Here is a 27,610-nt window from a genome sequence, read left to right on the forward strand (position 1 = left end):
GCCTGTCTGTGGCCCACTCCCACTTGCTGCGCCGCAAGTGGTCGTGTTACATGGTATCATTTCTTAGCGATGAAAGTAGGTATTATGATCACACCAGAGCAGTTCAGGACAAGACAAAAGGGGAACTGTTGACTTCAAGATCAAAGCTAGAAAGCCGAACTAGAATGACATGGAAGCTCAGCAGCACAACGGAAATGCATGCGCGGTTGATACAAACTTAGAGTAGAGGAGTAGAAAGATAATGATCTATCACGTGAGGTAGCTCACTAGTACGCATATCACATCCCTCCACCATTAGATGAGGAACACTTAAAGCACTAGTATGAGAAATGAGTTCACTTTAATGTGTTGCTGATACGAGAAGCAAGTTCAATGCAACACACTAAGGAACTGCAAATATCAACAGAGAGCTGAACGCAAAACCCAGCAGGTCTGCAGTTACAAGTTCAAAAGATCAGGGGACTTCCTTGAGCGTGTAGACCTGCGCAGATTAGAGCTAGGAGAATTAACAGAGATAGCAGAAGACTGAGTAGAAGATTCAGCAGAGGATGCAGCAGATGCAGAAGAGGATAATGATGTTGATTTCACACTCTGGCGGCAGGCCTCTGGCTGTGACGTCGGGTGTGGTGATTCGGCATCTGCATGTGACGGCGGCTGTGCACTTGCCAAAGTTAAAGTTGATGATGGTGATGACCGGTCGGATATGCCTGCACTCTCGGGTAGCATTTCTCCTCCCTCGGACGGAAGACGGCGTCTAATGTGATCAGCATTGCGCTTCCAAATGTGACCATCATCCAGACGTACAGTGAACGTGGCTGGACCAAGACATTCTTCCAGCACACCAGGCATCCATTTAGGTGTAGCTGTGAAGTTAATCACCCCAACAGCATCACCACAACAGAGATTCGACGTCCGAGCTGTGCGACGGTGAACAGCGGCACCTTGCCTGTTCAAGACATGTGCTGAAGTATCTGGAAACGTCAGGTCAAGAAGAGAACGTGGCATGCGGTTCATAAGCAGCTGAAATGGTGACTGGCCTGTTGTTGACTGAGGCGTTAAGCGTGAATGAAACAGAAAGTGGTGTAACCATGATGCTAGGTCTCCACCAGCACCTGACAATTTCTTCAAGCCGGGTTTGACTGCTTGAACTGCCCGCTCAGCAAGAGTGAAACCATGGTATGTTTGATACCGTTACTTGAGCAGAATTGTTGAAATTTCGAGCTGGTGAACACTGAGCCATTATCCGAGACAAGCTGTTGCGGAAGACCATAACGAAACACTAACGAAGCTTACCAATGGTAGCTGTCGATGTAGCAGATGGAACGGCGTGCATGCCGATGTACATGCTGTGGCTGTCGACGATCACAAGTAGCATCTTGCCTTCCACAGGGCCTGCATAATCAATGTGCCGTCGGGTCCAGGGTTTGCCTGGCCACTCCCAGGGATGCAATGGATGTAATGCTGGAGACTTCTGGGTTGCTTGACATGGCTCACAGCTGCGGACCTTGAGTTCAATTTTGGCATCGATCGATGGCCACCAGACATAGCTGCGGGCGAGCGACTTCATTCTGGTTATGCCGGGATGGCTGAAATGTAACTCTTCCAGTAACTTTTCCCGGCCTTGGGGCGGAACGACAACGCGATACCCAAACAGTATGCACCCATCGATGATGGAGAGTTCACTTCGACAACGGTAGTACGCTTGGTTATCACTGTATGGCCCAGAATCTGCGAAAACCAGGCTTAGGGTGAAAATCATTTTTTTGAGAAAAATGATGTTTTGTAAAAAGGTTGTGTCGGGTGGACGATCGAGCGCAGTGAAGTGGAACCAAAGAGAATCTCGCTTGTTTGAAGAAGTAGCAGTCATGGCAGGAAGGGTTTCAGTAGTCAGGGAAGTCAAAGGGCTTCCGGTAGAGTATTCCCTGCTACTCCTCTAGTCACAACGAAGAGGTTTTGAGCTGATCGAACGGATTCCATTTCCTACCCTCAGGGATGGCGAAATTTCTGCGCTAGCTGCTGCTTGCGGAATATGGTGAAGAAATCGTCTCCAGTTAGAGTCGTGATGGCGATAGCGAGGAGAACCTGGACGACATCGATCCAGCCAATCGAAGTACAGAGATACTAGCTGTTTCTGGGCGTCACGCAAAGGGAATGCGCGCAGCGGAGCTCATACGTTTGCAGCAAATTCACGAGGAAAATGGCTTGAAGCGCAGTGTGAAAACGGTTTTGAATTGAAGTCCTTGGCGATGAAGTGCTACTGAATGCCAGGCGAATGAGCGAGCAGATCGAGAGGCTAGGCCCCCACTCGAGACTTTCCTCGCTGGACAGCTAGCTGCAAGGGATCGTACGGCGTGCTGATATTTCACTTGCTGGTCAGCACCAAGCAGATACTGCAGCACGCCAGCACACTATGCGCTTACTATGAACAGTGGAACAGGTTGAAAGGCTGTGTTCTTGCTTGTTTCTGAACAGTTGTACTAGATTCACCTTTCAAAAGGTGCCATCTCAACTGGAGTTGGGTTTCCTTGTGGTGTGTAGCGCCAGAGCATGCCAGTACATGTATTCAGCCCCAGAATGTGCTGAGTGAGGAGCAAACAAAATTCATGCAGAACTGTGCATGGCCACTACAGCCTGCAGCACCAAGGGGCCACAACAAGCCTGCCCCCACATGCCTACCTTGTCATGTCACCTAAACAAAAATCATCCATGTCTCTTCCTTCAGTATGGTGGATCTCTCTTCATTTCTTTCCTGTGATAACAATTTTGTGTTTTTTTGGATTTTTTAACACAATACCCTGGTGTGTTTTAGATGCTTTTAATACCACTATGAGTCGACCCACACCTGTAATATTTTGTTTCCTGACCCCCTATGCCCAGTAGAAGCTGAAAATGGGAAAAAGTCATTTTGTGAAATTTCACCCTAAGCCTGGTTTTCGCAGATTCTGGGCCGTATGGTGTTTGTATGGTGTCTGTATGGTTCGGCTGAAGAGCGCGTGGTTGTGATGAGTTGGGAATGCAATGATTTGAAAATATGGCCGAAAGCGGCTCTGTCGCAATATTTAGTTCTGAAATTTTAATGCGCCGTTAGTGGCAGAGCAGAGTGGACACGACGAGTCGGTGAAGACAGAAGGAGAGATGACAAGACGAGTCGGTGAAAAAGGAAGGACAAAAGCAAGACACATCTGCAACATCTTTGTTTGATCAAACTGAGCTGAGCTGCTGATACGAAGCATCGACCAAGCAGCCCTGACTGGAGTGAATGCTCCAGCTGGCCTCTCGTTTGTCAGTGGTTGCTACTAAACCTATTAGTATTGCACTCACGACTACAAGTTTCCTGGTGTGCATCAACATCGGCATCAGTGGGGCCTCCCGCTGTCGATCCTGTTGACGGGCGGATTGACAGTTGACACATAAGTACTGAAGATGAACTTGCGGGTCATCTGTCGAAACATTGATGAAGAAGTTAGACCAAATCTGGTCTTTGAATTCGCTCGCAGGGCATTTGGTGGACTGGCTACACGATGTGAGCTTTTTTCCACCCACACGACAAATCTTGCCCAAAAAGGCATGCTGGTCCACGATTTCTCGATGTGAAACCTTGTTGAACGCCCCGGCGATGTCGATGGCCAGTACATGTACCACGCTGCCACTCGCCGCAGTGGATGACCAGTCGTTGCGCAGTATCGTTAACAGATCTGATGTACCGAGTGCCTTCCGGAACCCATATTGCCGAGAGGAGATTACAATGTGCTTAGAGAAGAAGTTAATGATACAGGGGTTGACAATTGTTTCCATTGTCATGGAGAGAATGCAGAGGAGAGACACTGGGCGATGGTTGCTCAGGTCTGATCTAGCTTTTTTCTTGTTAATCGGAACAACCCGGGCGACCTTCCACAGCCTCGGTTGCACTTGCTGCCGGAAGCACAAGGAGAACAACCGGGCGACAGGCAAGGAGAGCTCGTTGGCACAATTCTTCAGCACCCTTTGGCTTTCGTTGGATTCAGTCTTCTGAGCTCTCTTCTGACAGTATCCGTTTGAGAGTGGACGGTAGCAAGCCAAGACGAGGTGTTACAGTTCAAAGATCGTCTGATGGCAGATCGTTTGGAAAGCCGTCTGCTCCTAGGCTGCCTTTTGACGAAAAGAACGTGCCAAAGCGCTCTACTTTCAGGGAGTTGACCGTAACCCGGACGCCGTTAATGTCAATAAGAGTTGGTATGGTTGTGCTGTGCCCACTACCACCTGCTTGCTTCAGCGTGGACCACGACTCTCGATCATACATGCTCCCACATGAAAGTGTGTCTCTCAGCTTGGCAAGGCGTATTGCCTGGGCCTGGCGCAGATAGTGAGTGCAATGCCTGGTCGCCTCCAGGGCCTCCAGTCGTAGCTGTGGACATGGAGTCGGCAGGAGCGTTCCCAAGCTCCCTGTTTTGCCTTCACCTGGGCTGAACATTCAGGACTCCACCAAGGAAGGTCAGACGGGCGGGTTTCCAGTTCACGAGATGGTATGAATTGCTTCATGCCTTGTGTAATGATCTCGGTGACATTATGATTTGTTTGGACATTGACTGATGGCTGTGGTCCAGTCAGCTTGACGATAAAAATGAGCCAGACTACTCGTCTCATGGGGAGGTTCCTCCGATACTTGTGTGGGAAATTCAGCTATCAGAGTCACATGGTCCGAGGCGCCAAGGGGAGGTTTGCAAACTTCCAACGGACTGTTATGTCAGAGATAGTCAGACATAATCAGAAGTACATGTACCTCACGAGATGAAGGAGAAATCGACTCGGCTTGTCTTCTTCTTGACGTGAAGGATAAACCAGGGCGTGCAGCTGTGGCTGCACAGTGATTTCATCGTGCTCATGCAACAGTGAGAACATTTGCTATGGGACCACATTGCAGCTGGGCATGCTGTCTCATCCTTAGTAGTGCTTAGTGGAGAACTCCAGGCAACTTGGAATCCGCCGAAGCAAAAAAACCCTCTAAAGGGCTTGGGCAGCCTTCCCAGCTGATTTACACCGAAAACAGCGCAACCTTATACGGCGTGTGTTCATATTAGCCCCCCCCCCCCCCAGTACAGCGCGTCCCATATAAGCCAGCTCATTACACACGTGACCCATAATGTGCAGGCCAATGTTTTTATTACCATGGCGGATATCAGGAGCAATTCTATTCCTAAAAAAGGACATCATAATAGTAATAATAATAATCTTCATAGAACCGACGAAGAGGCAACAGTTGTAAAATAACAATAACAATCAGATTTTGAGCAGTCAGACAGTCAGACGTGCACAATCTAGCACAAAACTGACTGAAGGAGTACTGAGACGTTCCACGGCATGAAAATCAGCTTGAGCACGGATCAATAGCGCTATACAACGGCCTTCCAACTTGGAAGGTTCATGTATATTAGTGCTAATTCCATAGAGGGGAAGGCGAGTGCCATCGAGCTTAGCACAAGCTACATACGAAGGCTTCAATCTTGTGCTAGATTGTGCAAGTCTGACTATTCTAACTGTTGTGAAGTCTGACTGTTCAAAATCTTGTTTGCAAGTATGCAAAAGTCAATGGCCGCGTGAGAACTTTGCAACGCACACTCGACAATGAAGAGATCATGCAGTGAACAACCTATTTGTATGTGGACTTGTTAATGTCCAAGCCATATCATGACTCTGCCCACAATTTGTTCATGGATTTGCTCCAGGCAATATGACCGTGCAATACTGAACTGGCGTTCATGGATTTGCTCCAGGCAATATGACCGTGCAATACTGAACTGGCGTTTTTTGAGTCGATCATTGCTTTTTTTAGTTGATCATGGTTTTCTAGGGTTGATTATAGATTAAGTCCAGGCAATATTGCAATGCAATACTGAACTGGCCTTTCTCATGATGTGAGTCTTTGATAAATCGAGTGTCCATCGTTTGGGTTTGAGTGTAAATGAGTCGGCCTCTATTGAGCGTGTACGCTGACAGGGTTTTCTGTTTTGGTGATATCCAGCTATGGGATGGGGCTTTTTTGGGGAGGGGGGGGGGGGGGTGGCGCTGAAGTCAACTGCGCTGCTTTTGGTCAAGCTCATGTGGGGGCATACCGCACTACTGTGGGATCTGAGTACTGAACAATAACAAACTGACTAGCACCCGAGCAGAAAAAGCAGTCAAAAGGTATAGTGTGCATCAGACATCATGCATAAACGCTCAGCGATTATACTTTTATCTTCGATCACGGCTGTTGGGGAACCGATCAAAAGTTTCTGTTTTTCTCCTTGCGGTTATGATTATTCGTGGCACGCGACCCAATCACCATGGTCACTTTCTTTGCGCGTCATTTTGGCTGTCTTGTAAGCGCCACCTTAGCAAGTAATTCTTCTTCTTTTCCTTTTCTTTAGAGACCTCTCTTTTAATTTACTGAAATCAGTACCCACGCTGATGATAACGGACAGAGTGGAACATCTAAATGTACTGTAAGTTTGCAACTTCAGTCATGTGTGAAGGTCTTGATGTGCATCGGAGATGTGGTTTTAAAATAAAAAGTCATTACGCTGATTCCTCACCTGAGTTCGAGAATTCGTCAGAGTCCCTACAGAGAGCTCGTTTTCACAAATGGAAGCCTCTTCATTCATGGCGCGCTCCGAATCCTTAGGTAGAGGGGACGGCTCGATACCGGGACGCTTTGACAGCCAAATTTGTATGCCACATTTGTATAGACCCAAACCGATCATCAGCGTTGATTTTTCACTCGAAATATGTTTGTGCAAGGAAACTGGCATGTTGAAGTTTGCTCTGGGGCCAGAGTCAATCGAACTGAGCCACTCCTTTGTGTCGACCCATTGCCTCCAAGTTGCCCAATTTTTCTCTTCAAAAAAGTTCAAATCAGAGGTGGCTCCAAACCGGACACGTTTTAGAATGCACGTCAAATTCACTCTGGGTCTGAAAGTAGGTAATTGCTATCGCTCCACGACGGCCAGTACAGAGTAACAATAAGCCTTGTGTGTGCTTCTCCATTAGTTTTGATTGGTATGCGGTGCTTTATTGGCGAGAGGCGAGCCGCTGTTTACCTGCGACAAGAAGTTGATTTTTCGAAAGTCGTAAAACTCAAGTCGCAGTGCGAAGCAACACGTCAAAAACTCACCTGCTTAATATGGCGCTTCTGGTCATCGCAGACCCATGAAATTTTGGCTCGGAGTATAACACATCGTAGTCTCACTGTGACATATGTTTTCTAATCAAAATACCAAGAGAGCAAGTGAATATTGAGTCCGTTCCGGTTTGCAACCTGTGTCCTATTTGAAACCGTCCCCTCTACACATGTTTTGCAGGGTACACATTTTCCATGATTCCATGATTCCATGATTCCATGATTCCATGATTCCATGATCCATGATTCCATGATTCCATGATTCCATGATCCATGCAAGTGTGCCTGTAAACAAGCTACCGGCCGTATTTGTAGTTGCCACGCACATTTGCATAACAACTTGCTAAACCTAAATCTGTTTTCGAGGAAACGATTATGAGCCGAATCAAACTTTCATTTCGCATTTGATTTGTAGCAAATGAGTAAGTAAGTATATGCTGATATTTGACCGCTTATAGACTATATTCATATTGCGTTTTGATACGCGTCACGCTTTGGAATACGACGTACTGGCAAACGTCCTTTTCATGTTACTTGCCACGGTATTGGTGCACCACCACACTTATATTTTTCTTTCTACGCCATGACTGGCAAACGGCCCCTTCTCAACTTTATTGGCTCTAATTCATCTCTAGCTACTGGAAGGTTTAACCCTTTACCGTTTGTACGTACAAATTTCGACCGCTCGCGGTCGATGACTTCTATGCGCACAGCGCTGGACTGGTTCACCGCAGAGAGCTGGGATTTTCCCTACTGGTAGCCAAGATGTACGTGCAGAGGGTGCCGACAATTTTTTTGTGTGATGCAATATAAAAAATCGCGAAAATCGCGACTTGAAAAATGCGCTTGGGGAAAAGTGCGTACCCTGCGACTTTTGGTATTGCCTGCAGATTATTTCGACTTTGCTTGAGCTGGCCTCACGACTGTCTGCCCTGCTGTGCAAGCCATGGACGCGGAGCAAGCTCTTTCGCTTCTGGAGACCCTTCCTGACGACTCTGTCGCTGCCTCATCCAGCGAAGATGAGTTTGTGGAGCCAGACAATCCTGTTGAAAATATTTATTCTGACAACGACCGCGACGATGACATGGCGAGTGAAAGCAGCGCCAGTAAGAGTGCCATGGATGTCACAGACGACGACAGTGTCGCTGAGATGAGTGCCACTAATGGTGGAAGGGGACGTGGCAGAGAGAGAAAATTCGGCCTTGGAATAGGCCGTCGTCACGGTAGAGGTCGTGGTGTACAGGTACTATGTATAGCCAGCGGTGCAACCTGCACTAGTCGATATTTGCAATACTTGGGACAATGCTGACACCGCTGTGACTGGTAACACTCCTGCATTCCACCCAGAGAACGAACCTGGTATTCACTTACCTGAGGGAGCCACTCCAGTGCAAGGATCTGATTTATTGCATATTGCAACAGTTTGCCCGATCGGCAATAAATCCAAATAATTATTAGTGCTAAATAGTGAAATCTGTGTTCGTTTTCTGGACTTGAAAGTTGTTGCATCGCATTCCTGAGGGTTTTTACTTTCAGAATCACCCCATTTTGTACATAATAAAAGTGAAAAATAAAAAAGTTACGGCATGAACAGTGACGGTCGCTTTTTGCTGTACAAATACCTAAAACGGTAAAGGGTTAATAATAGTAATAATAATTATTATTATTGTTAGAACATTTGAGGCCACATGCCACGTACTGCTCTTTTCTCTCCGAAACTCAACACTTGCAAGCCAGATATAATAATAATAATAATGACAGTTCGCATTTCACTCATTGCATGAGGTCAACGCATCTGTTAACAATTTCGAGCCAAGCAGCTCTATCAGAAGCAGATTGCACAGCATCCAGAAGCGACAGATTAATGCATTGTAAGTCTTTCTTGACAACGTCGATCCATCTCAGACGTGGTCGTCCTCGGGGTCGTCGTATGTCTGTTGTGTTGATTGACATTAGGAGGGCTTGGAACGAGGACGATTCTTCGCCTTCCCTCACTACATGGCCGAACCACAGCAGTCTCCGTTGCCTGCAGACTTGAGATAGTGGGATATGAAAGAAAGAAAAATCATCAGTCACACCACCGGGACTCGAACCAGGGACCTTGCTATTCATATCTGGCTTGCAAGTGTTGAGCTTCGGAGAGAAAAGAGCAGTACGTGGCATGTGGCCTCAAATTTCCTAGCACTTTGAAAATTCTCCGTGAAGTCCAATTTTGAAATTGCAATTTGTGTTTGCTCGCAGTGGACATAGTTTGATGCGCTCCCCATGATATCAAGCGAATGGCTGAGGGCCCTCTTGATTGGTGTGAGTTGCCAGCATGATGCAAGCCAGATATTGATTGATCGAAGAAGGATAGATTTCCTAACACTTTGAAAATTCTCCGTGAAGTCCAAATATGAAAAATAAATAATATAGGGCTCTTTTGAATTGATCGGCAGCAGTTATCGATCTTACATCAGCCGAGAGGGCGTTCCATGCAATACTGCCGTGAAACATCATACTCGAGCGACCAGCAGGCTCGCGAAGGAAAGGGACTTGGAGCAAGTTGGAAACTTGGCCCCTAGTGATGCGCTGATTGTTTAGCACGGTGTTTGGAGCAGTCGTTGTAAAGAGTTGCTGTAGGAGTGGGCTACAATATCCATTGATACAGCGGTGTACAAAAATTAGAACTTTCTGAGTGTATGTGTGAGTCAGGCTGACAATACTAAGAAGTGCCAGAAGCGGTGCGGTGGGGGTGAGAAAGCGCTGTTGCAAGGTTGCACGAATGCCGGCTTTGAAACTCTTCTCCAGACGTCCAAGCAACTGGGCAGAAAGCCCAGGAACAAAGCTATTAGAACCATAGCATAGCTGAGAGAGGACCATGCTAAGGAACCAAGTGCGTCTTGCGAGCAAACTGAGTCCTTGACCATGCCTCCAGAGCTGGCCAATGGTCCTAGCAGTCTTGCGGCTCAGGTGTGCAATGTGGGGCTTCCAGGACAGCTCCTCATCGAGTATTACCCCGAGATACTTAGCCGAAGGTGTGACAGCAAGTTTGTCAGCATGGCAGAACACCTCAGGCTGTGTGTCATCTGCGCCCCGGGGCTTTATGAAGAGAAGCTGAGTTTTTGCTGCATTCAGCAGCAAACCAATATCTTCTAGCCATGTGGCGAGGCTTGTGATGGCGTGGCTGAGGGTTCGGCATACTTCAGCGGAGTCGGTTAGTGTTAGTTTTCTTGCCAAATTGTGTCTGTGTGTATGTGTGAGTTTTCTCATCTTTCGTTTTGTTTAGGTCACCTTACAAGTGATGATTGATTAGTTTGCTGGCCTTGCCAATTGTGTTACCACGATATGTTAGTTCTAGAACATTCATCTGCCTGCATTATTCGTCTTTATATTATTTTCATAATTTGGCCTCCCCTTCCTCAATGCCCTGATGATGCCCAATGGGCAAAATATTGGCAAAGTTATTTATTTGGTGCAGCTGAGAGCCTGTTGCCGGAATGGCGGTGTGTTCAAGTCAAGGAATACGCTGCAATGGAGTTTGGGAATTCTGAAGAAATAATAATAATAATTAACTGGTTTGAGGGAAAGAGACAAACGGGAAAAGTCTGAAGAAAAAAATTGACTGTCACCACCAGGACTCGAACAATAATAATAATGATAATAAAGAGAAATGGAATCCATACATCCTGTACACACACCTTGTACACACTCTCTCTAACGGTCTATAGGCTACACTGCAATTGATATACATTAGCTCAAATTTTCGGGCAAGGCCCATCATCAGGAAAAAGAGAATCAGAGAAATGGAGTGAGAAGAAACAACACCTATGAAAATGATAATCCTAGCACTAAGGTAATAACAGGAAAAACTGCGAAAGCACTTAACGAACTTGTAAGGACTACTAGTATACTGTGACACAAGATATGACACCATGGCCAACCAGAGCCAAACAGACAGAACAAGCTGCTACTAAAACAATTTCAAACGAATAATGCTGTCCTTCTGGACACACAGATTAGGCTTATGAATACGTTGACAAACAGCTTCTAACAATAATAATAATAATAATAATAATAATAATACAGATGCATTCATACAGACACGTATACGCTTTTCGTACAGCTGTGCACACAGATTCTTTTGGACACAAACACCTGGGAACGACAGAACGAATCTCGGTACATGGGTCTGGATACGTCGTCTACGTTTTCGTTTCAGGTGTACGTACCGGGTACAATTTTCCCGCCATGTTCCATGTTGTCATGGAATTCAGGATTCACGGGCATTCCTTTACAGGATATCCCGAAAAATCGGAATACTTGGCAGGTATGGACACCACCTTGGCCCGCTCGCGTTTGTTAAATGTGGCATGTCGAGAGAACAAGTGGCCACAAACACGAAGACACTCGAGAAAAGGCAAAATAGGGCCACAAAACAGTGCAGTCTACATGTACAACAAAATGATTTCTCCAGCAACATGGTGCTCGTAGAACCTCTGAACAAATATGCGACGAGCCCCACCTAGCTTCTCGAATTTGGCGCATAGATTTCCATGACACGATTGACACGACATTCTCTCAAAAGTGGCCTTGAGTACGTTCTCAACGTTTTCAGGATCTATTATAAAAAGTTTCATGCCTAATGAAGCAATCATCAGGAGGCAATGTTTTCTTGTGATCACACTCTGCCATAGGATTGAGCACTGTGATCTGTTGTTATGGTTCATTTGTATCTTGTGTGCATTTAGAAACCTGGAAGGGAATCAGATCAGCCTGATACGCAACAATGCTTTCGCAAGGGCCAGGAAGGTTTATGAGTGGAGTTACCTCGAAAACTTGTAAGCATTGATCTCAGATTGGCCAACAATATTGTATGAGTCACACATGGGAGAAATGACGGTGAAAGCATCCGGGACCTGATTATTGACCTTTCCCATGCTAGTCTCCTTTTCTCCAAGCGAAGTAGTTTGCTTCATGCATTTTCATCATCCTAGGTTCGTTGGAAAGATCAGGACCACAAAAAATGACCGTGAAAGCATCCGGGACCTGATTATTAAAGGGGAAGTATACTCTTCCGGGGTGCAGTAGATCGTTTCGAGGAACACCACTACGAAACACGTCACAGGATGCTTGACAAACCGTGGGGTAAACACATGTCTGCTAATCACCAGCAGCACGGAACCTTCAAGAGCACATTATGTGATTTTCATTGAGGCCCAAGCACTGGGTATGGAAACACGGTTGGCCAGAAGAAAAATCAGGGAGCCCATCAATATTCCAGAGCATCGTCCGGCGAGCAATATCTCCTTCGGATGGCCATTGAAGGAGCTAGCACCCTCACAGTGTAATTGGTACTTGGAAATAAATCTTGCTGTGTCTGTACAGGCTTGTACACACTATGATTGTGAAATACACCTGCCCACACACGTTTTCTGCGCTTCATCTGCTGAGCTGCTGCATACCCACTCTTTCAGGGCACTTCTTGTTTGTTGTACATGTACATGCAAATTCACACGGATATTGTGTGTTTCGTTTCTTTTGTACATGGATATACATACGCTCTCGCTTGCTTTTGTTATAAAAGGCCAGGTTCGACCCTTGTACATTGTTCTGACGATGGGTGACTGGCCTGAAACGTCAATAATTTTTTTCGACATAAAAATACTTGGTCCGGCTCATCGCAATTGTCGCTTATCTCCCAAGCACCTTTTGACAGGTAAGACCCAGTCCAATCACGATATCTAACTTACTTTTGCTTGGGAGGTTGTGATGGCAAGATCAAATGAGGCACCAAAGAAAAATGATCGCAACTAGCGCTTTGAATCGCGATGTGTTCGACTTTTTTGGGATGTGGAAATCTGGCCATTCACTGTCTGTGTTGCCAAAAGCCAAGCGCAGCGACCCGAAGACCGGAACTGTAGCAGGGGCAACTAACATCCTAGCCTGGAGAGCGTGACAGGCACGCGTGCATGGCAGAGGAGTATGAGCGTCATGCTGAAGAAAAAAGGTGTTTTCGATGTGCGATGCGTGCATCGAGGGACGTTTTGGTTGTTCCTTTTGTTCCTTCGTGGACCTGGCAGCACCATTACAATAGTCGTGGTCAGTGTATCCAGCGGAGCGTATGACAGCTGTCTGGAGAGGCCTGTATGCCTCTTTCGAAGGCTCTGTTGAAACACACTGTGGTGACACACAGGTCACACTGCCCACGTTCCTTCAAGCACCAAAGTGACAGGCACAACTGTTCCTTTTCCCATTGCTGCCATACAACAGGCTGAGAAAGCAAGAGACACTCTACCAGTCTACGCCAGCAGCTAGACACAAGCAATTATTTTTAATGTCAGCTCATGTAACGGCAGCGGCAGCTCTGTGATGGAGAGTTGAATGAACTCTGGACCTGTAAGAGTGTGAGTGCAAGAACGCGCTCCTTCGCTGATTTATTTCATGCATTTTGCTTACCTTGCTTCCCTTCTATGACTCGCTTCACCTGATTCCATGGCTGAATTTTTGTTCTTGTGGCGGAGAGTATTCATGTATCATGCTTCCTCACTATGCCTATTGAAAAATTCGCAGAGCGGTAACAAAACTCCTGTTCTTAGTGGCGATAGATAAGCGACAATTGCGATGAGCCGGACCAAGTAGAATTTTTATCTAAAGAGTCCATAGCAACTAAATAGGGCGGTTGTCAGCTGACGAACCCCCTATTTTGGTATGCCCTATAATCAATTTTTCACCAGTTGTAGTCTTCTGGGTACTGAGTCGAATGGTCTTTCAATGAGGAAGCTGAGACGCTCCCTCCCTCCTTTATTCCCAATCGAGCTCGCCACTTCCACCGAAACTGGTTGACTGCGCCCTACAAGATCGGGATTTGTATGTCACTAAAGGCGTCATTCCGTTCCTATAAAAGCTCGTATGACCGCCACTGACCCAATGTTGTAGTCATTTGGACGCTGATTCGGCTGGTTTAGTCCAAAAAGGCTGCGATGCAACGCTCGGCCCATATTCCCAATCGAACACGGTTCAGTCACATGCTCGTGTGTACACCAGTCGATTGGTCACAGTACCCGCAGGCTACAATTTACAGCCTGTTTGGGCACTTTCCTATCCCTCGAGTTGACCCGGTCCCACCACCAGCTCTCCACACTCTAGAGACTTCCATTTCCACTGAGGAAGTAGAGCATTTTACCTCTACTGGCGTATTGTTTAGACTAAATGTAGTAATTTTCTTTTCAGATATCTCAGTATAGATTTCTGCAGTCAAGCCAAGCCAAATTGAGTGGCTGGGATTTCTTTTCAGGGTTCCTGGCTGCCCGTAGTAGAGAGGTTTAGTCCCACGTAACGGATACGGGAATGTGGGTGAAACACGTAAAGTTCATGCAATGGACCAACGTTCACAATGTTGTTTTTAGTCACATGGAACAAACAAAAGCATGAAGCGAAAGACTCAACCTTGGTCAAAGACGAAGCTTCGAAGCTCATCGAATATTTTGATTTCGTGTTCCAGAAATTTCTTCAGCTGAGCACCCACACAGCTTGCACAATGCGCTCGATTCTGGTTTTCACCCACGCTCTGGCGGAACGTGGGTGAGCCTCCACACACGGTATGTCGTGAATAAGAAAACAGCTGTACTTGGGTCACTGAGTATCACGTGGTACACACACGTAAAGTACACACGGATTACTTGGGACTAAACCTCCCACTAGCAATCTCAATTTTCATCATTTCTTAAGGAGGTATAGCCAGTTGTGTGGTTCATTTGCTAAACGATATTCGATATTGAATCAATGTGAAGTACCAAGGAGCACGGTTTAGGGACCATCGCAAAAGTTCGCAGAAGCCCCTGAAACGAAGAGCATACGTTTTTGGGGGGGGGGGGGGGGGAGGGAGTCGGTGTCGAAAATCGCAAACCGGGCTTCAATTCAAAAAAGTATTGACGACATGTAGGAGCTGATATAGATTAGCATGCTCAAAGGATACAACTGCATAGCTCTAGCTGTTCTCGTTCTTAGATCACCCACTGCAAGGTGATATCATCGTAGCATTTATAAAGTGCTGTACATTGTTACACACTGATACAACAATGCTTGTGTAGTATATTTATTATAATAATTATTATGTGTGAGCATCCAAGTGAAATAATGAAGCCCATATTGTGACTGTAGTTTCGTTTGAGGGGGGAGGGAGGGAGGTGAGGCCCGAAACTAACGGTCTTCGTTTCGGGGGCTTCTGCGAACTTTTGCGATGGTCCCTTACTAAATCCAATATTGGCTGACGTGTGTAGTGGACAAAGTGGCTGACGTGTGTAGTCGCCAAAAACATTATAGTCAAACATTATGGCCCAATAGATTTCATTCAAATTTTTCAGATGTATACTTCACGACAGAGATTCCTGGCAGTCACACTGTGCTTACACAGCTGCATAATGCCATCTATTTTTTTATTTTAAAACTCGGATGTTTAGCCAATAATAAATGTAGAAAGGAAGAGGACATATGGATACGAGTTAAGAGTAACTCTCCATCACTGTAACCATATACTATATACAGTCAGAAAGTGCAACAACTACAATTATAGTATCTGGTTACAGTGATGGAGAGTTACTCTTAATTCGTATCCATATGTCCTCTTCCTTTCTACATTTTTATTTTACTATTTCTTTCGGCAACGCAGATGATGATGATGATGATGCTACTTAGATAGTATTGGGAAGAGTCTGCAAAGTTATAGCCCCCCCCCCCCCCTGCAGCCACCAGAAGCATACTTTGTGATGACAGAAATACATAAGACAGTATACTGTCATCAAGAAAATTGAAACTGCTTTATGAAATTCCTTCCAATTTGGTAAGGATGTTTCTTTGATTGATTAAAAGTGCCTGAGAAGTTTCATGGGTCTGTTACCAACAGAATATAACTTTTCTTGTCAAAACCACTACTCAAAAAGAATATAATATTATAAAGTTTTCATCGGGAGGCTCGAACCTGTGACTCTGAGGGGCAAAAAGTCATACTATGTCTGCTCCAAACCTGCGCAAAAGGATGCTTTTGCTGTCGTCTGTCAGGCCAAAGTTCACTAGCTTGTTAGTTTCACTGATACTTCTTTCCAACTGGTCCTTTGCCTTAGGCTCCTGAAGTCCTCAAAAGTCGACGCGATACGTTTGCAAATCATGAGCCAGTTGTTGCCGTTTTGAGTTCAAACACAGTCCACGAACATTGAACATAACGGTGTAAGCGTTTCTCAAAGCCGTACAGGAAAGCTCAGCATGTGGAGACAAAGCACGGATAGCCTTGCAGGATGTGACAGAAAGGTTGGGAGAGAGTACTGGTAATACGATTTTGAGCCAACAATGTGAAGAAGAGGTTGGTGAGACTTCGGCAATAGTAGGGGAAGAGTGTGTTGCTCTCTACATGGGAGCTCGCGGGTTTCCTGCCGACTTGAATTCTCACTTGACTGACTCACGACTGCCATCCAGAGCACACGAGGAGTCCATCGAATCGTCCACTCAGCAAACCTGCAAGAAAGCACCACTCCCTGCTCAATACACAGTGTTTCGGGGAGTTCACCCCTCATCAGTTCAACTTGAGTAGGCTGAGGAAGACTGTGCCTAAAGAGCACCACTTATATAGTGCTCTCCAGGCACAAACATCACATTGGATACAAACTTACAACGATGCTCCGTTTCCACCGCGACAAACACCTCGTGAACACCAGATAGCAGCGTGAGTCAGTGTCGCTCATGGTGGTGTTAGTGGACATTTTAGCGTAACTTGTAGTTCCTTACGAAGTAGTGGTTGCGACTTCGGCGATGACTTGTAAGAAAGGGTTTGCTCCCCACACCGGAGCTCGCGCTATTTCGCCGACTTTACTTGACACTTGACTGACTCACGACTGCCATCCAGAGCACACGAGAAGTCCATCGAACCTTCGACTCGGCAAACCTGCAAGAAAGCACCACTCCCTGCTCAATACACAGTGTTTCGGGGAATTCACCCCTCATCAGTTGAGCTTGAGGAGGCTGACGATGGCAGTCGTGAGTCAGTCAAGTGTCAAGTAAAGTCAGCGGAATAGCGCGAGCTCCGGTGTGGGGAGCAAACCCTTTCTTACAAGTCATCGCCGAAGTCGCAACCACTACTTCGTACTGTTGTGCCCAGCGCGGGCTTGCGACTAGTTGGTTTGGAGGTGACAGCGTTGCGAATGACCGAGGGTCCTCGACGTCTGTCTCACCGTCCAGGAGGGACACTGACTCACGCTGCTATCTGGTGTTCACGAGGTGTTTGTCGCGCTGGATGCGGAGCGTCTCTGTAAGTTTGTATCCCTGGTGATATTTGTGCCTGGAGAGCACTATATAAGTGGTGCTCTTCAGGCACAATCTTCCTCAGCCTACTCAAGCTCAACTGATGAGGGGTGAATTCCCCGAAACACTGTGTATTGAGCAGGGAGTGGTGCTTTCTTGCAGGTTTGCCGAGTCGAAGGTTCGATGGACTTCTCGTGTGCTCTGGATGGCAGTCGTGAGTCGGTCAAGTGTCAAGTAAAGTCGGCGGAATAGCGCGAGCTCCGGTGTGGGGAGCAAACCCTTTCTAGTAGTTCCTTGGTCCATTTTCTTTTCTATAAATTAATGGTGTGTGTGTGTGCACATTCAAGCAAAACTTGTAGTTTCTTGGTGCTATTTTCCTTTCACCCGCATCTATTGTTAAGTAGGATGCAGTCTTCTGCTGTTCAATTGGATGTTTCCCTCTTTGCTGCCTCCAGAAACGTGGCTGGAAACTTCATCACCAAAATTGAGCCCAAAGCCTTCCATGGTCGAGCTGCTGCCTTGCTCAATCTGTATGTATTCAGTTTGATTCTGTTCAAAGTTGATGAAAATGTTCTTACCCCTTAGGCAAAGGATGCCATATGTTCTGAAGTCGAATGGCATATAGGTTGATATTGAATGTTGCTGTTTCAAATCTTTATTCTCACGATAGCCAGTGGCCAATAAGAGATAATAGTGTAAGAAAGGAGAAAGAGTGAGGAAGAATTGGGTGGGCAGGGCCTAGGGGTTAATGACTACTTAAGTGTACTGGCAGGGGTGGTCGCCACACAAGCATACAGAGTTGCGTACTTAAGTGTACGGGCAGGGGTGGTCGCTACACGAGCATACAGAGTTGTGCAACAGCAGGGATATCTCGGATTTGAAGGGAGTACGAGAAGGGATTTCGCGAAGCTGGGTGGGCAGGCAATTAACCCATTGAGGGCTACAGGGCCTTTCATCTGAGGCTCTGAAGAAAATGCTAAAAATAGGGTCAATGTAAAGCTCCACAACTTCATAGTCTAAGCAACTAGGTTGTTGAACTCTTGTGAAATGTTGACCAAGGCTATAATCATCACGCTGACCAACTCGATATAGTTCCTAGAAAGGGGAACAAAATGCTATATGACACATAAGTTCATCCAAATTGCGTAAAATACGAAAAAGTCGCCAATTTGAGTTGAATCACCGGACGAAAAAGAAGAAGAAAAAGTATCCAAGCGGGATTCGTACCCGCATCCTCTCGTACTGAATGCAGGAAATGTACCGCTCGACTCTGGGGTCTCTTGCAACCCTACGCTGGAACACGGAGCTTAGTACGGTAGGATAGCCTGTCAGCCCGAGTATATTCGGGCTCAGCGCCCTGACGTCATCCTGAATCCCGAATATATTCGGGCTCAGCAGTCAATGGGTTAAAGTAATGAAGGGCCTTGTACAGGGGAGAATGGAGACAGCGGTCAGTCCGCGGAGTTGGCAAGTGCCAAGTACGAGAGCGACGAAAATTATACGAAGGTTGCACGTTGCTAGCAGTATGCAGCGAGAGTATATGTGGTGGGGCATAATTGTGGCGCAGAGAATGCGCGAAGAGTATATGTTTAACTTTAAAGCGTGAAAATAATGTTGGCCATTTGATGCGATGCAAAAGGTGGGAGTGTTCTAAGTGTGTGTAAAGGGGAAGGTGGAGACATATTCTGGCGGCTTTCCGCTGGAGTCGTTCTCGCCTGTCAAGGGAAGTGTGGGACAACGGTGTGAGAGCATTGCTCGCATATGAGAATATAGGTAGTATGTATGTCTGATAGATGTGAGATAAAGAATCACTGGTGAGTGTAGACCTTAGTCTAAAAAGAATATTGAAAGACTTGAGTGATTTTTTGACTATGTATTCAACATGCTCCGTCCAACGGAGGTCATGCTGAAAGATTATTCCGAGATGTTTGTGTTTTTGTGCTACGGTAAGCGGACTATTCCTGAGGGTGATCTGGGGTAGCTGTTCAGAGGGGCGGTTATTGTGGTAGAATGGGAGGATGACTGTTTTCTTTGTGTTAACCAGCAGGTGCCATTTTTGAAGCCAGTCTCCAGCTGCTGTGACACTCTGTTGTAGGTTTCGGGTGCAGTCTTGAAGAGTTCTCGCTATGGAAATCAGAGCGGTGTCATCTGCAAACTGGCTACAGGTGGTTCTGGGATTCTCACATGCGTGTGGAAGGTCTATGGTGTAGACGAGGAATAGAAGCGGCCCAAGAACAGATCCCTGAGGGACGCCGGCAGAGATCTCGAGGAAAGGCGATAGGTTGCCATCCACCTGGACCCTTTGCCGACGCCCCAACAGGTACCGTCGGAACCACTCCAGGGCGTTGCCCTGGACACCATAGTGGGAGAGTTTTGCTAGAAGGCCTGCATGCCACACACGATCGAAGGCCTTGCTTAAATTGAAAAAGCAGGCATTGACGTGTTTCCCGTCGTCTCTCGCAGTGGAGAGGGTATGGACGAGACGGGCGAGCTGCTGCTCAGTGCCGTCTTTCTCGCGGAATCCGGACTGCTGGTTGGGCAGGTGGGGTGTGATGTGCTTGTAGAGGAGTTGATGTGCAATTTTTTCTTGGATTTTTGATGTAGTGCTCAAGAGAGAGATGGGTCTATAATTTGTTTGTTGGGTTGGGTCACCCGGCTTGGGTACTGGAGTAATGGTGGCATCTTTCCACTCCTGTGGGATTTCTCCGGTTTGGAACGATAGATTAAAGAGGGACGATAACGACGGTGCAAGTTCCTTAGCCGCTTCTTTGAGTAGGCGGTTTGGAATAGAGTCAAACCCGGGGCTTTTGTTGGTATCAACTCCGCGGAGGAGTTTTTCGACCTCAGCTTGGGAAGTCGAGATTTCTTGAAGGGGACTGAGGATGTCAGGGGTGGTGTTGATGGCTGGGGTTTGCTCATGCGCATTGGCCACGGACAGCTTGCTCTGTGAAATGAATAATTCGTTGAGGGCAGCGGCTTTTTGTGCTGGTGTCGTTGCAGGAGTTGCTTGGCTGACGAGTTCGGGTATGCGTTGTTTTGTAGCTGTAGTTAGGTGCTTCATGAGGCGGTGTAGGGAAGTAGAGGAGGCTGTTGAGTTGTTTACGAAATCCGATTTAGCACGACGGAGGAGGGTGGTGACACGGTTTCTTTGGGCAGTGAACGTGTTCCAGTCGTCAGGCGAGCGTGAGTGAAGGTATATTCTGTGTTTTCTGTGCTTATCCTTGATCTCTTTCAAGAGGCCCTTTGATATCCATGGTCGTGCTGGCACGTTCTTCCTGTCCCAAGGGGGGGGGGGTGAGTGCGAGTAACTTGGCAGTGTTCTTGGGCGATGCTCAGGACATTGTCGCGCCAGGATCGCCAGAAGGTGTCAACTGGGCATGGGTCGTGTTGGTTTAGATGGTGGTTGAGATTTGTGCGTGAAAGGGCTTCTCGAAGAAGGTGGATAGTGCTGTCTGTCCATGACCAGAATGTGGTTTTTCTGGATCGTGGAGGGGAGTTGTTAATTATGGGGGGCAGTTGATTATTGATGGAGATAGCTGGTGAGAAGGGCGTGTCCTCCTGGCTGACTGTTGAACCAAGGTCCGCCCATGGCACAACACTTAACAAATCAGATTTTCGAGATGCTGTGGCGCATCGGTACGGTCTACCGCTTGATTGTCTTCCAACGAACTGTGTATGCGGAGCTAACTTGTCGACTGACCATGCCATGGTGTGCTCTTGTGGTGGCTATCCCACCGCAAGGCATAATGAGATACGTGATCTCATCGCTGAGCTACTCAGAAGTGTAAGTCCCGATGTGGCAATCGAGCCCAACCTTCTCCCATTTGGTGGTGAGACATTGGCATGGTCAACATCTAACCGATCCCAGGAAGCGCGGCTTGACCTCAGGGCTCGTGGCTTTTGGACGCGGCAGCAGGAGGCCTTCTTCGATATCCGGGTAACGCATCCCAGGGCCACCTTGCTGTCTCGTGAAAAAGCCATGAGCCAATTGGAGCGCAATGAGCGGGAAAAAAAGCGGCATTACGCAGAGCGAGTGAATCAGATCGATCGGGGCACATTCACCCCTCTGGTATTTGCGACCAACGGCATGATAGGGAAGGAGTGTTCCGTGTTTTTGAAGGCATTGGTTGGCCGTATTCTAGAGAAAAATGCTGATTTGGTGTATTCTGTTGTTGTCAATCATTTGCGATGCCGTTTGTCATTCTGCCTACTTCGCTGGTGTATCACCTGTTTACGTGGCTCTAGGTCCTCCTATCGCTCTAAGCGCTCGGCGAGCTTTGTGAATGACTGCCGTGTGCTCTCTAGGGCATAGTTTTTCTTTGTCATCATCTCGTATAATGTCAAAATGTGATCTAAAGTTTGTTTTCCGGTGTCCTGAAGTTTTTTCTTTTGTATGAATCTCGGTTTCATTTCTGGCGGTGTTCAACCAGTTCTGGTTTGGATGTTTTTCTTTCCTTTTCCTTCCCCTTTTTCATGTATAAACATTGCTATTGCCATTAATATTTGTTATCTTTCTATTTTGTTACAATTTTGCTGTTCGCCTTTTGAATTCATTGCCCTCCTTGCATTCACATCTTCATTGCTTTGTGCTTTCAATAAAACCACATTTCAGTAGTAGTAGTAGTAGTAGCAGCAGCAGCAGCAGCAGCAGCAGCAGCAGCAGCAGCAGCAGCAGCAGCAGCAGCAGCAGCAGCAGCAGCAGCAGGAGCAGTAGCAGGAGCAGTAGCAGTAGCAGTAGCAGTAGCAGTAGCAGTAGCAGCAGCAGCAGCAGCAGCAGCAGCAGCAGCAGCAGCAGCAGCAGTAGCAGTAGTAGTAGTAGTAGGAACTACTACCACTGGGAACTCTAGGTGAAGTTTAACGAACTTAGCAAGAGAGTGGGCCTGTCGACAGTCGGTTATTGATGTTCCCCGGACTAAGTAGAAACTCCTTTGTCACGAGTCACTGACTGTTGCCAGTCACTGATGGTATTGTTGGGTGCGACACAGACGAATACTCCTCAAGACAAAAACAAACAATGGGAACAGGCAGGTGGAACGACGTTTATTACGGGAGACGAAGAGACCCAGACCCAGACGAACGGAACGACTACATTGTGGAAGAGAGAGAGCGATCGAGTGAGGGTGGCAAGAAAACGGGCTCCGGTAGCTATGGCAAATATGGACACGCAAGTAGCTACCCAGGCCAGCGGAACAAAAGATGACAAACAGAGACAAAAGGAGACAAAGGGTGAATACGGCGTAGTATGGGGTGCATGCAGGCCAGCTTGGAAAAGGTTGTAGAATGTAGGGGAGGAGGCACTTAACAGTATCTTCACACTGCTAGATGCTTTTCTTCTGGTGCAGCGGATAAGGCTAATTTGTGGATAGTGAAGCATTGTGAGCTTAAGTGGAACCTAGTATATTCAACTGATAGCCAATACCGCCTTTCATTCTGGTGATCCTGTGTCTTATTTAATGAATCAGAAACCTGACTCGAAATCTCCTCACTTCCTTGCACGGTGTCCAGAATCTCCACCTTCTGCGTCATTTGTAAGTTTTCATGCTTTCTAATGTTTAAATTAAAGTTGTGAACTATACCTTTCGCTTGTTCAATAATGCAAAAATCTCTCCTTCTCTTCCCCTCTGTGCGCTCTCAGTCAACACATGGCTAACTGCAGACGCCATTACACACACCAATAACTAGAAACAACGAAGCGGTTACGAAGTATTGTTAGTGATAATATTCCTTTTGACAGTTGTTTCGACTACCAAATGCTCGTAAGAGATGGTGATACGGAAAAGGATACTGTAATTGACAGGAAAATTATAGAAAAAGAAAAAATAAGTTACCACTTTGTAACATGGAAATTTTGGGCATAAGTTATGCGCTCGAGTCCACCTCGTTAACCAGATTTTGAACAGTCAGACGTGCACAATCTAGAACAAAAATGACAAGGAGCACTTCGTCCTCCCGAAGCTTCCCTTTCATATTTTCATCTCTGATAATATTGAGCCTCCAAAGTTGGGTGGTTGTTGCTTTGCATTGTCGAATTGTGGTTTGACCGTTCTGTCTGGTTTTGCCGTCCCGTCATCATATTATTGTGATGATATTATCAGGCCAGCATTCCATGAAGCCTTGGATTGTAGCTTGTGCTCGGGTTGATGGCGCTCGCCTTCCCCTCCTTGGAATTAGCACAAATATCCATGAACCTTCCAAGTTGGAAGGCCGTAGGTTAGTGCTATCGAGCAATGTTAAAGCTGACGTTCATGCCGTGAAATGTCCCAGTACTCCTTGTCAGTTTTGTGCTAGATTGTGCAAGTCTCACAGTTCAAAATCTGGTTTGGACTTGATCACCTAACTTGTGCCCACAATTTCCATGTTGCAATTTTTTTCCTTGGCTCACCATCTGAGTTCTAAATGCACACCTGAGGAGCCGTCATGAACAACTTATTATTATTTTTTTACTATTACGGCTGATCCACAATACAACTTTCTGCGATGCGACATGCGACTTGCGACACATGCGACGAGCTGCAACAGCGACACACGGTTCACAATATTCTTTATGTTTGCGACATCCTCATGCACAAGTAGTACTATGCACGTGCAGTGCACGTGCACCCAGGGTCGAAGCTGTACTCCATTTGCGTATGTCGCGTGTCGCATGTCGCAAAAGTTGAACTTTCTTCAACTTCTGCGACAGGTGCATTGCGACAGCTTGCGACAGCTTGCGACAGCTCACGACAGGCAGTTTCTTGTCGCAACTGTCGCAAATCGCGTGTCGCGTCGCAGAAAGTTGTATTGTGAATCGGCCTTTGTGCTCAAACCCAAAATAAATAATTATATTGACAAAAACAAACAGCTACTGAGTAGGGGCTGCACTGGGCAGCAGTGATGGTGAGGTACCAGGGGCTCCACCGACCAAAGGTCTCCGCTTCAATGCCACAAGCACGCACCAGGAAAAAGAAACAGAAATGTAAAGCGAAGCTGTTAATACAAAAAATGTATTATCTACGCATGCATCTACGCAAGAATCACCACCAGCCAATGAGGACATGTGTCAAAGTATTGAACGTTTTCGTTCCCTTCTTCTCAAAATACTACAGGGAATGACGGAAATACGCTAAGAGAAAAAAGGTGACAAAAGTTCTGAAGGTGATCACGAAATACACAGGGCTGCTGGGACATGCATACAGACGGGGCTAGAAGTGCCTCTCTCTCTCCTCTCTTTCTTTCTCTGTCTGTCTCTCTCTCTGTCCCTCTCTTTCTTTCTCTGTCTCTCTGTCTCTCTCTCTCTCTCTCTCTCTCTCTCTCTCTCTCTCTCTCTCTCTCTCTCTCTCTCTCTCTCTCTCTCTCTCTCTCTCTCTCTCTCTCTCTCTCTCTCTCTCTCTCTCTCTCTCTCTCTCTCTCTGTCTCTGTCTCTGTCTCCCTCTCTCTCTCTCTCTCTCTCTCTCTCTCTCTCTCTCTCTCTCTCTCTCTCTCTCTCTCTCTCTCTCTCTCTCTCTCACACTCTGTCTCTGTCTCTCTCTGTCTCTCTCTCTGTCTCTCTCTCACACACACTCACTTGATTTCTCCCTTTCTTCTTTTGTTCTCTCTGTCATATTCTATCTACGACCCAAGCTTGATTTTTCACTCCTTCCATACTCATCTACTACTATGTACATAATCATTCATTTTTCATTCAATCTTCTGCATGCTCTGTGTCCATTCTCCCTAAAATTCATGCTCCACGGCTTGTGATTCAATCTTTGTTATCCGCTTTCATATTATTATAACCTTATACATACATTTTCATTACAATTTACTCTTCATCATTTTCTCGGACCTAGGTCTACGGACCTGGTGAGAAGGCAGAAATGCCTGTTCACTTCTTGGTGAAGTATAATAAAATAGACAAACAAGTTTCTTGCAATTTCAAATTTGGACTTCACAGAGAATTTCAAAGTTTTTAGGAAACTAGAGGCCACATGCCACGAACTGTTCTTTTCTCTCCGAAACTCAATACTTGCAAGCCAGATATGAAAGAAAGAGGAACGTGAAGTCTAAATTTGAAATTGCAATTTGTATAGTTTGATGCGCTCCCCATGATATCAAGCGAATGGCCGAGGGCCCTCTTGATTGGTGTGCGTTGCCAGTATGATGCAAGCCAGATGTGAATTGATCGAAGAAGGATAGATTTACCATCGCTATGGATAAGAGTCATACTGTAGCTCAGTTGGTTAGAGCATTGCTCGCGAATAGCAAGGTCCCTGGTTCGAGTCCCGGTGGTGTGACTGATGATTTATTCTTTCTTTCATATCTGGCTTGCAAGTGTTGAGTTTCGGAGAGAAAAGAGCTGTTCGTGGCATGTGGCGTCTAGTTTCCTAAAAACAAGTTTCTTGACCTGAATTTGAACGCGCGTCTTGTTCAGCGTGTTGCTGAGTGCCGAAGGGTCTGCCTCAAACTATGATGAAGACGTCGACCTTAGCTGCAAGTGCAGCGAAGCGGGAGGCCACAAACTAAAGCTCGGTCCGTCGACAACGCTCTGCCTCAATTTCCAGCTTATTTCTTTGCCCTTCCATTGGAAAAAAATCATTTGAAAAATCGCTCCAGGAACCCACAATTTTAATGACGCGGAGGAAGTAGATCATACTCCCCCTTTAAGCCGGCTTCTTCTTGAGAGGATAATGCTTCTTTCTTCCTTTGTTGTGAACAGGGATATTTCATACAACCGTATGCAAGAAATTCAACTTCCGTCGGACATTGGATTACACAAACTCAGGACATTGTGAGTTCTTACTTGCGGGGGGGGGGGGGGTAATTAGTCTGAAAGTTACTACGCCATTATGCAAAAACCGAGATTTGATGACTTCCGAAGCCACTTTGTCCCTAAGCGAATATGGTGTGAAAGACAGTTCATCCAATATGCATGTGTCCATACAAACCTGAACCCAAATGGAGCCAACAGTCAGCACTGTTATGACTCCAGGATTTACTGAACGTTATCACTAGTTAGCCAACAGTCAGCACTGTGATGATTCCAGGATTTACTTATCACTAGTTCCATACCTGCCAACCGTCACGATTTAGGCCTGGACCGGCCCGATATTGCAAAGCGGTACTAGACACCCAAAAGTGCACTAATTTTGTCACATGCCTGGGCTGGATCTGTGTACATTTCATACCTATGTCATGGTCCCCATTTCGGGTTTGCAAAGATTGGCAGGCATGTAGCATGTAGTATACTCTCATGCCTTAACGTCAGGTGAAATACAATGGATTAAGTATAGGAGAGCGGTGATATAAACAGTGCAAGGAAGAACAGCTGAAACACGTACACATAGCGTGGTAGGGTGCTAGGGTGCTAGGGTGGCCGCTTGCTAGGGTGGCCGCTGGTGTTGAGTGCCTCGCTGTGTATGGGAATAGCATCACAGAACACTGGTTCTGAGCGGGAGATGCTTGCCAGTCGGTTGTTGATGCCTGCTGGGATGTTCTTGGGGACTTGCGGTGGGTGATTGGAGTGGATATTGACGTACGGTGTGGTGTCGTTGGGTTTTGGTACGGTTGGTAGGTTGCCGTGGAGAGGCTGATTGTGATGTTTAGGTACTTAACCCTTTCCATGCCAGCATGTTTTCATGTGTTGGCCACGCATTGTTCAGCCGCTGAGCTCAACTGTTCAAAGCTGCACGCGCACCTCAGAACGAAATTTATTGCTATTTCACTGTACCTTGATGGATTTTCACGATCCATGGCTTGTTGGAAAGATCTGGACAACAGGAAGCCATTTCAGGGACTCACAGCGCGACAGACATACCAGGGCCACTTCCATCTACTCTCAAAGTCCCCTACCATGCCTGAAAATAACAAAACGACTGCCTCTCATGTTTTCTTTTGCCTTCTTGCTCATTGTGAACTGATTTTCACGATTCAAACTGCGTTGGAAAGCTGAGATTCAAGCGCGTTTGTTGCAGCTGACTGCGCACGCCCTGTGTCTAGGGGAAATCCCCTAGCCCGCACAAAGTCGCGAACAAAAATTTGAATCGATCGCCAAAAAATGAAATTTGCGCCTTCTGGCCGTTCAATTTATCGCCGCTCGGTCATACCTTATCGTGTCGCGAAGCTGAGCTCAAGACTTTTCCAGCGGTGTCTCAACCTTAGCAGTCCGAGATATTGTGACGGAGTTACCATAGTTTGTACACTCGTCTATAGCGAGCGATACACATATACTGTACAGTGTACATTGTA

The 27,610-nt window shown here is 46.5% G+C and overlaps 1 protein-coding gene across 1 annotated transcript in view; it reads left to right on the forward strand.

Annotated features, from left to right (window-relative positions):
- The window catches only part of LOC135824265 (leucine-rich repeat-containing G-protein coupled receptor 5-like), an 83,225-nt gene that overhangs the window by 39,619 nt on the left and 15,996 nt on the right, over nucleotides 1–27,610 (forward strand). The window contains exons 8-12 of the mRNA XM_065336995.1: nucleotides 6,387–6,461; nucleotides 11,866–11,955; nucleotides 17,863–17,937; nucleotides 22,870–22,935; nucleotides 26,082–26,153. Coding sequence (XP_065193067.1) covers nucleotides 6,387–6,461; nucleotides 11,866–11,955; nucleotides 17,863–17,937; nucleotides 22,870–22,935; nucleotides 26,082–26,153 — 378 coding nt within the window. The remainder of the gene's footprint in view (nucleotides 1–6,386; nucleotides 6,462–11,865; nucleotides 11,956–17,862; nucleotides 17,938–22,869; nucleotides 22,936–26,081; nucleotides 26,154–27,610) is intronic.

Source organism: Sycon ciliatum, chromosome 9, assembly GCF_964019385.1.
Source record: "Sycon ciliatum chromosome 9, ocSycCili1.1, whole genome shotgun sequence".
Classification (NCBI taxonomy): Eukaryota; Metazoa; Porifera; class Calcarea; order Leucosolenida; family Sycettidae; genus Sycon; species Sycon ciliatum.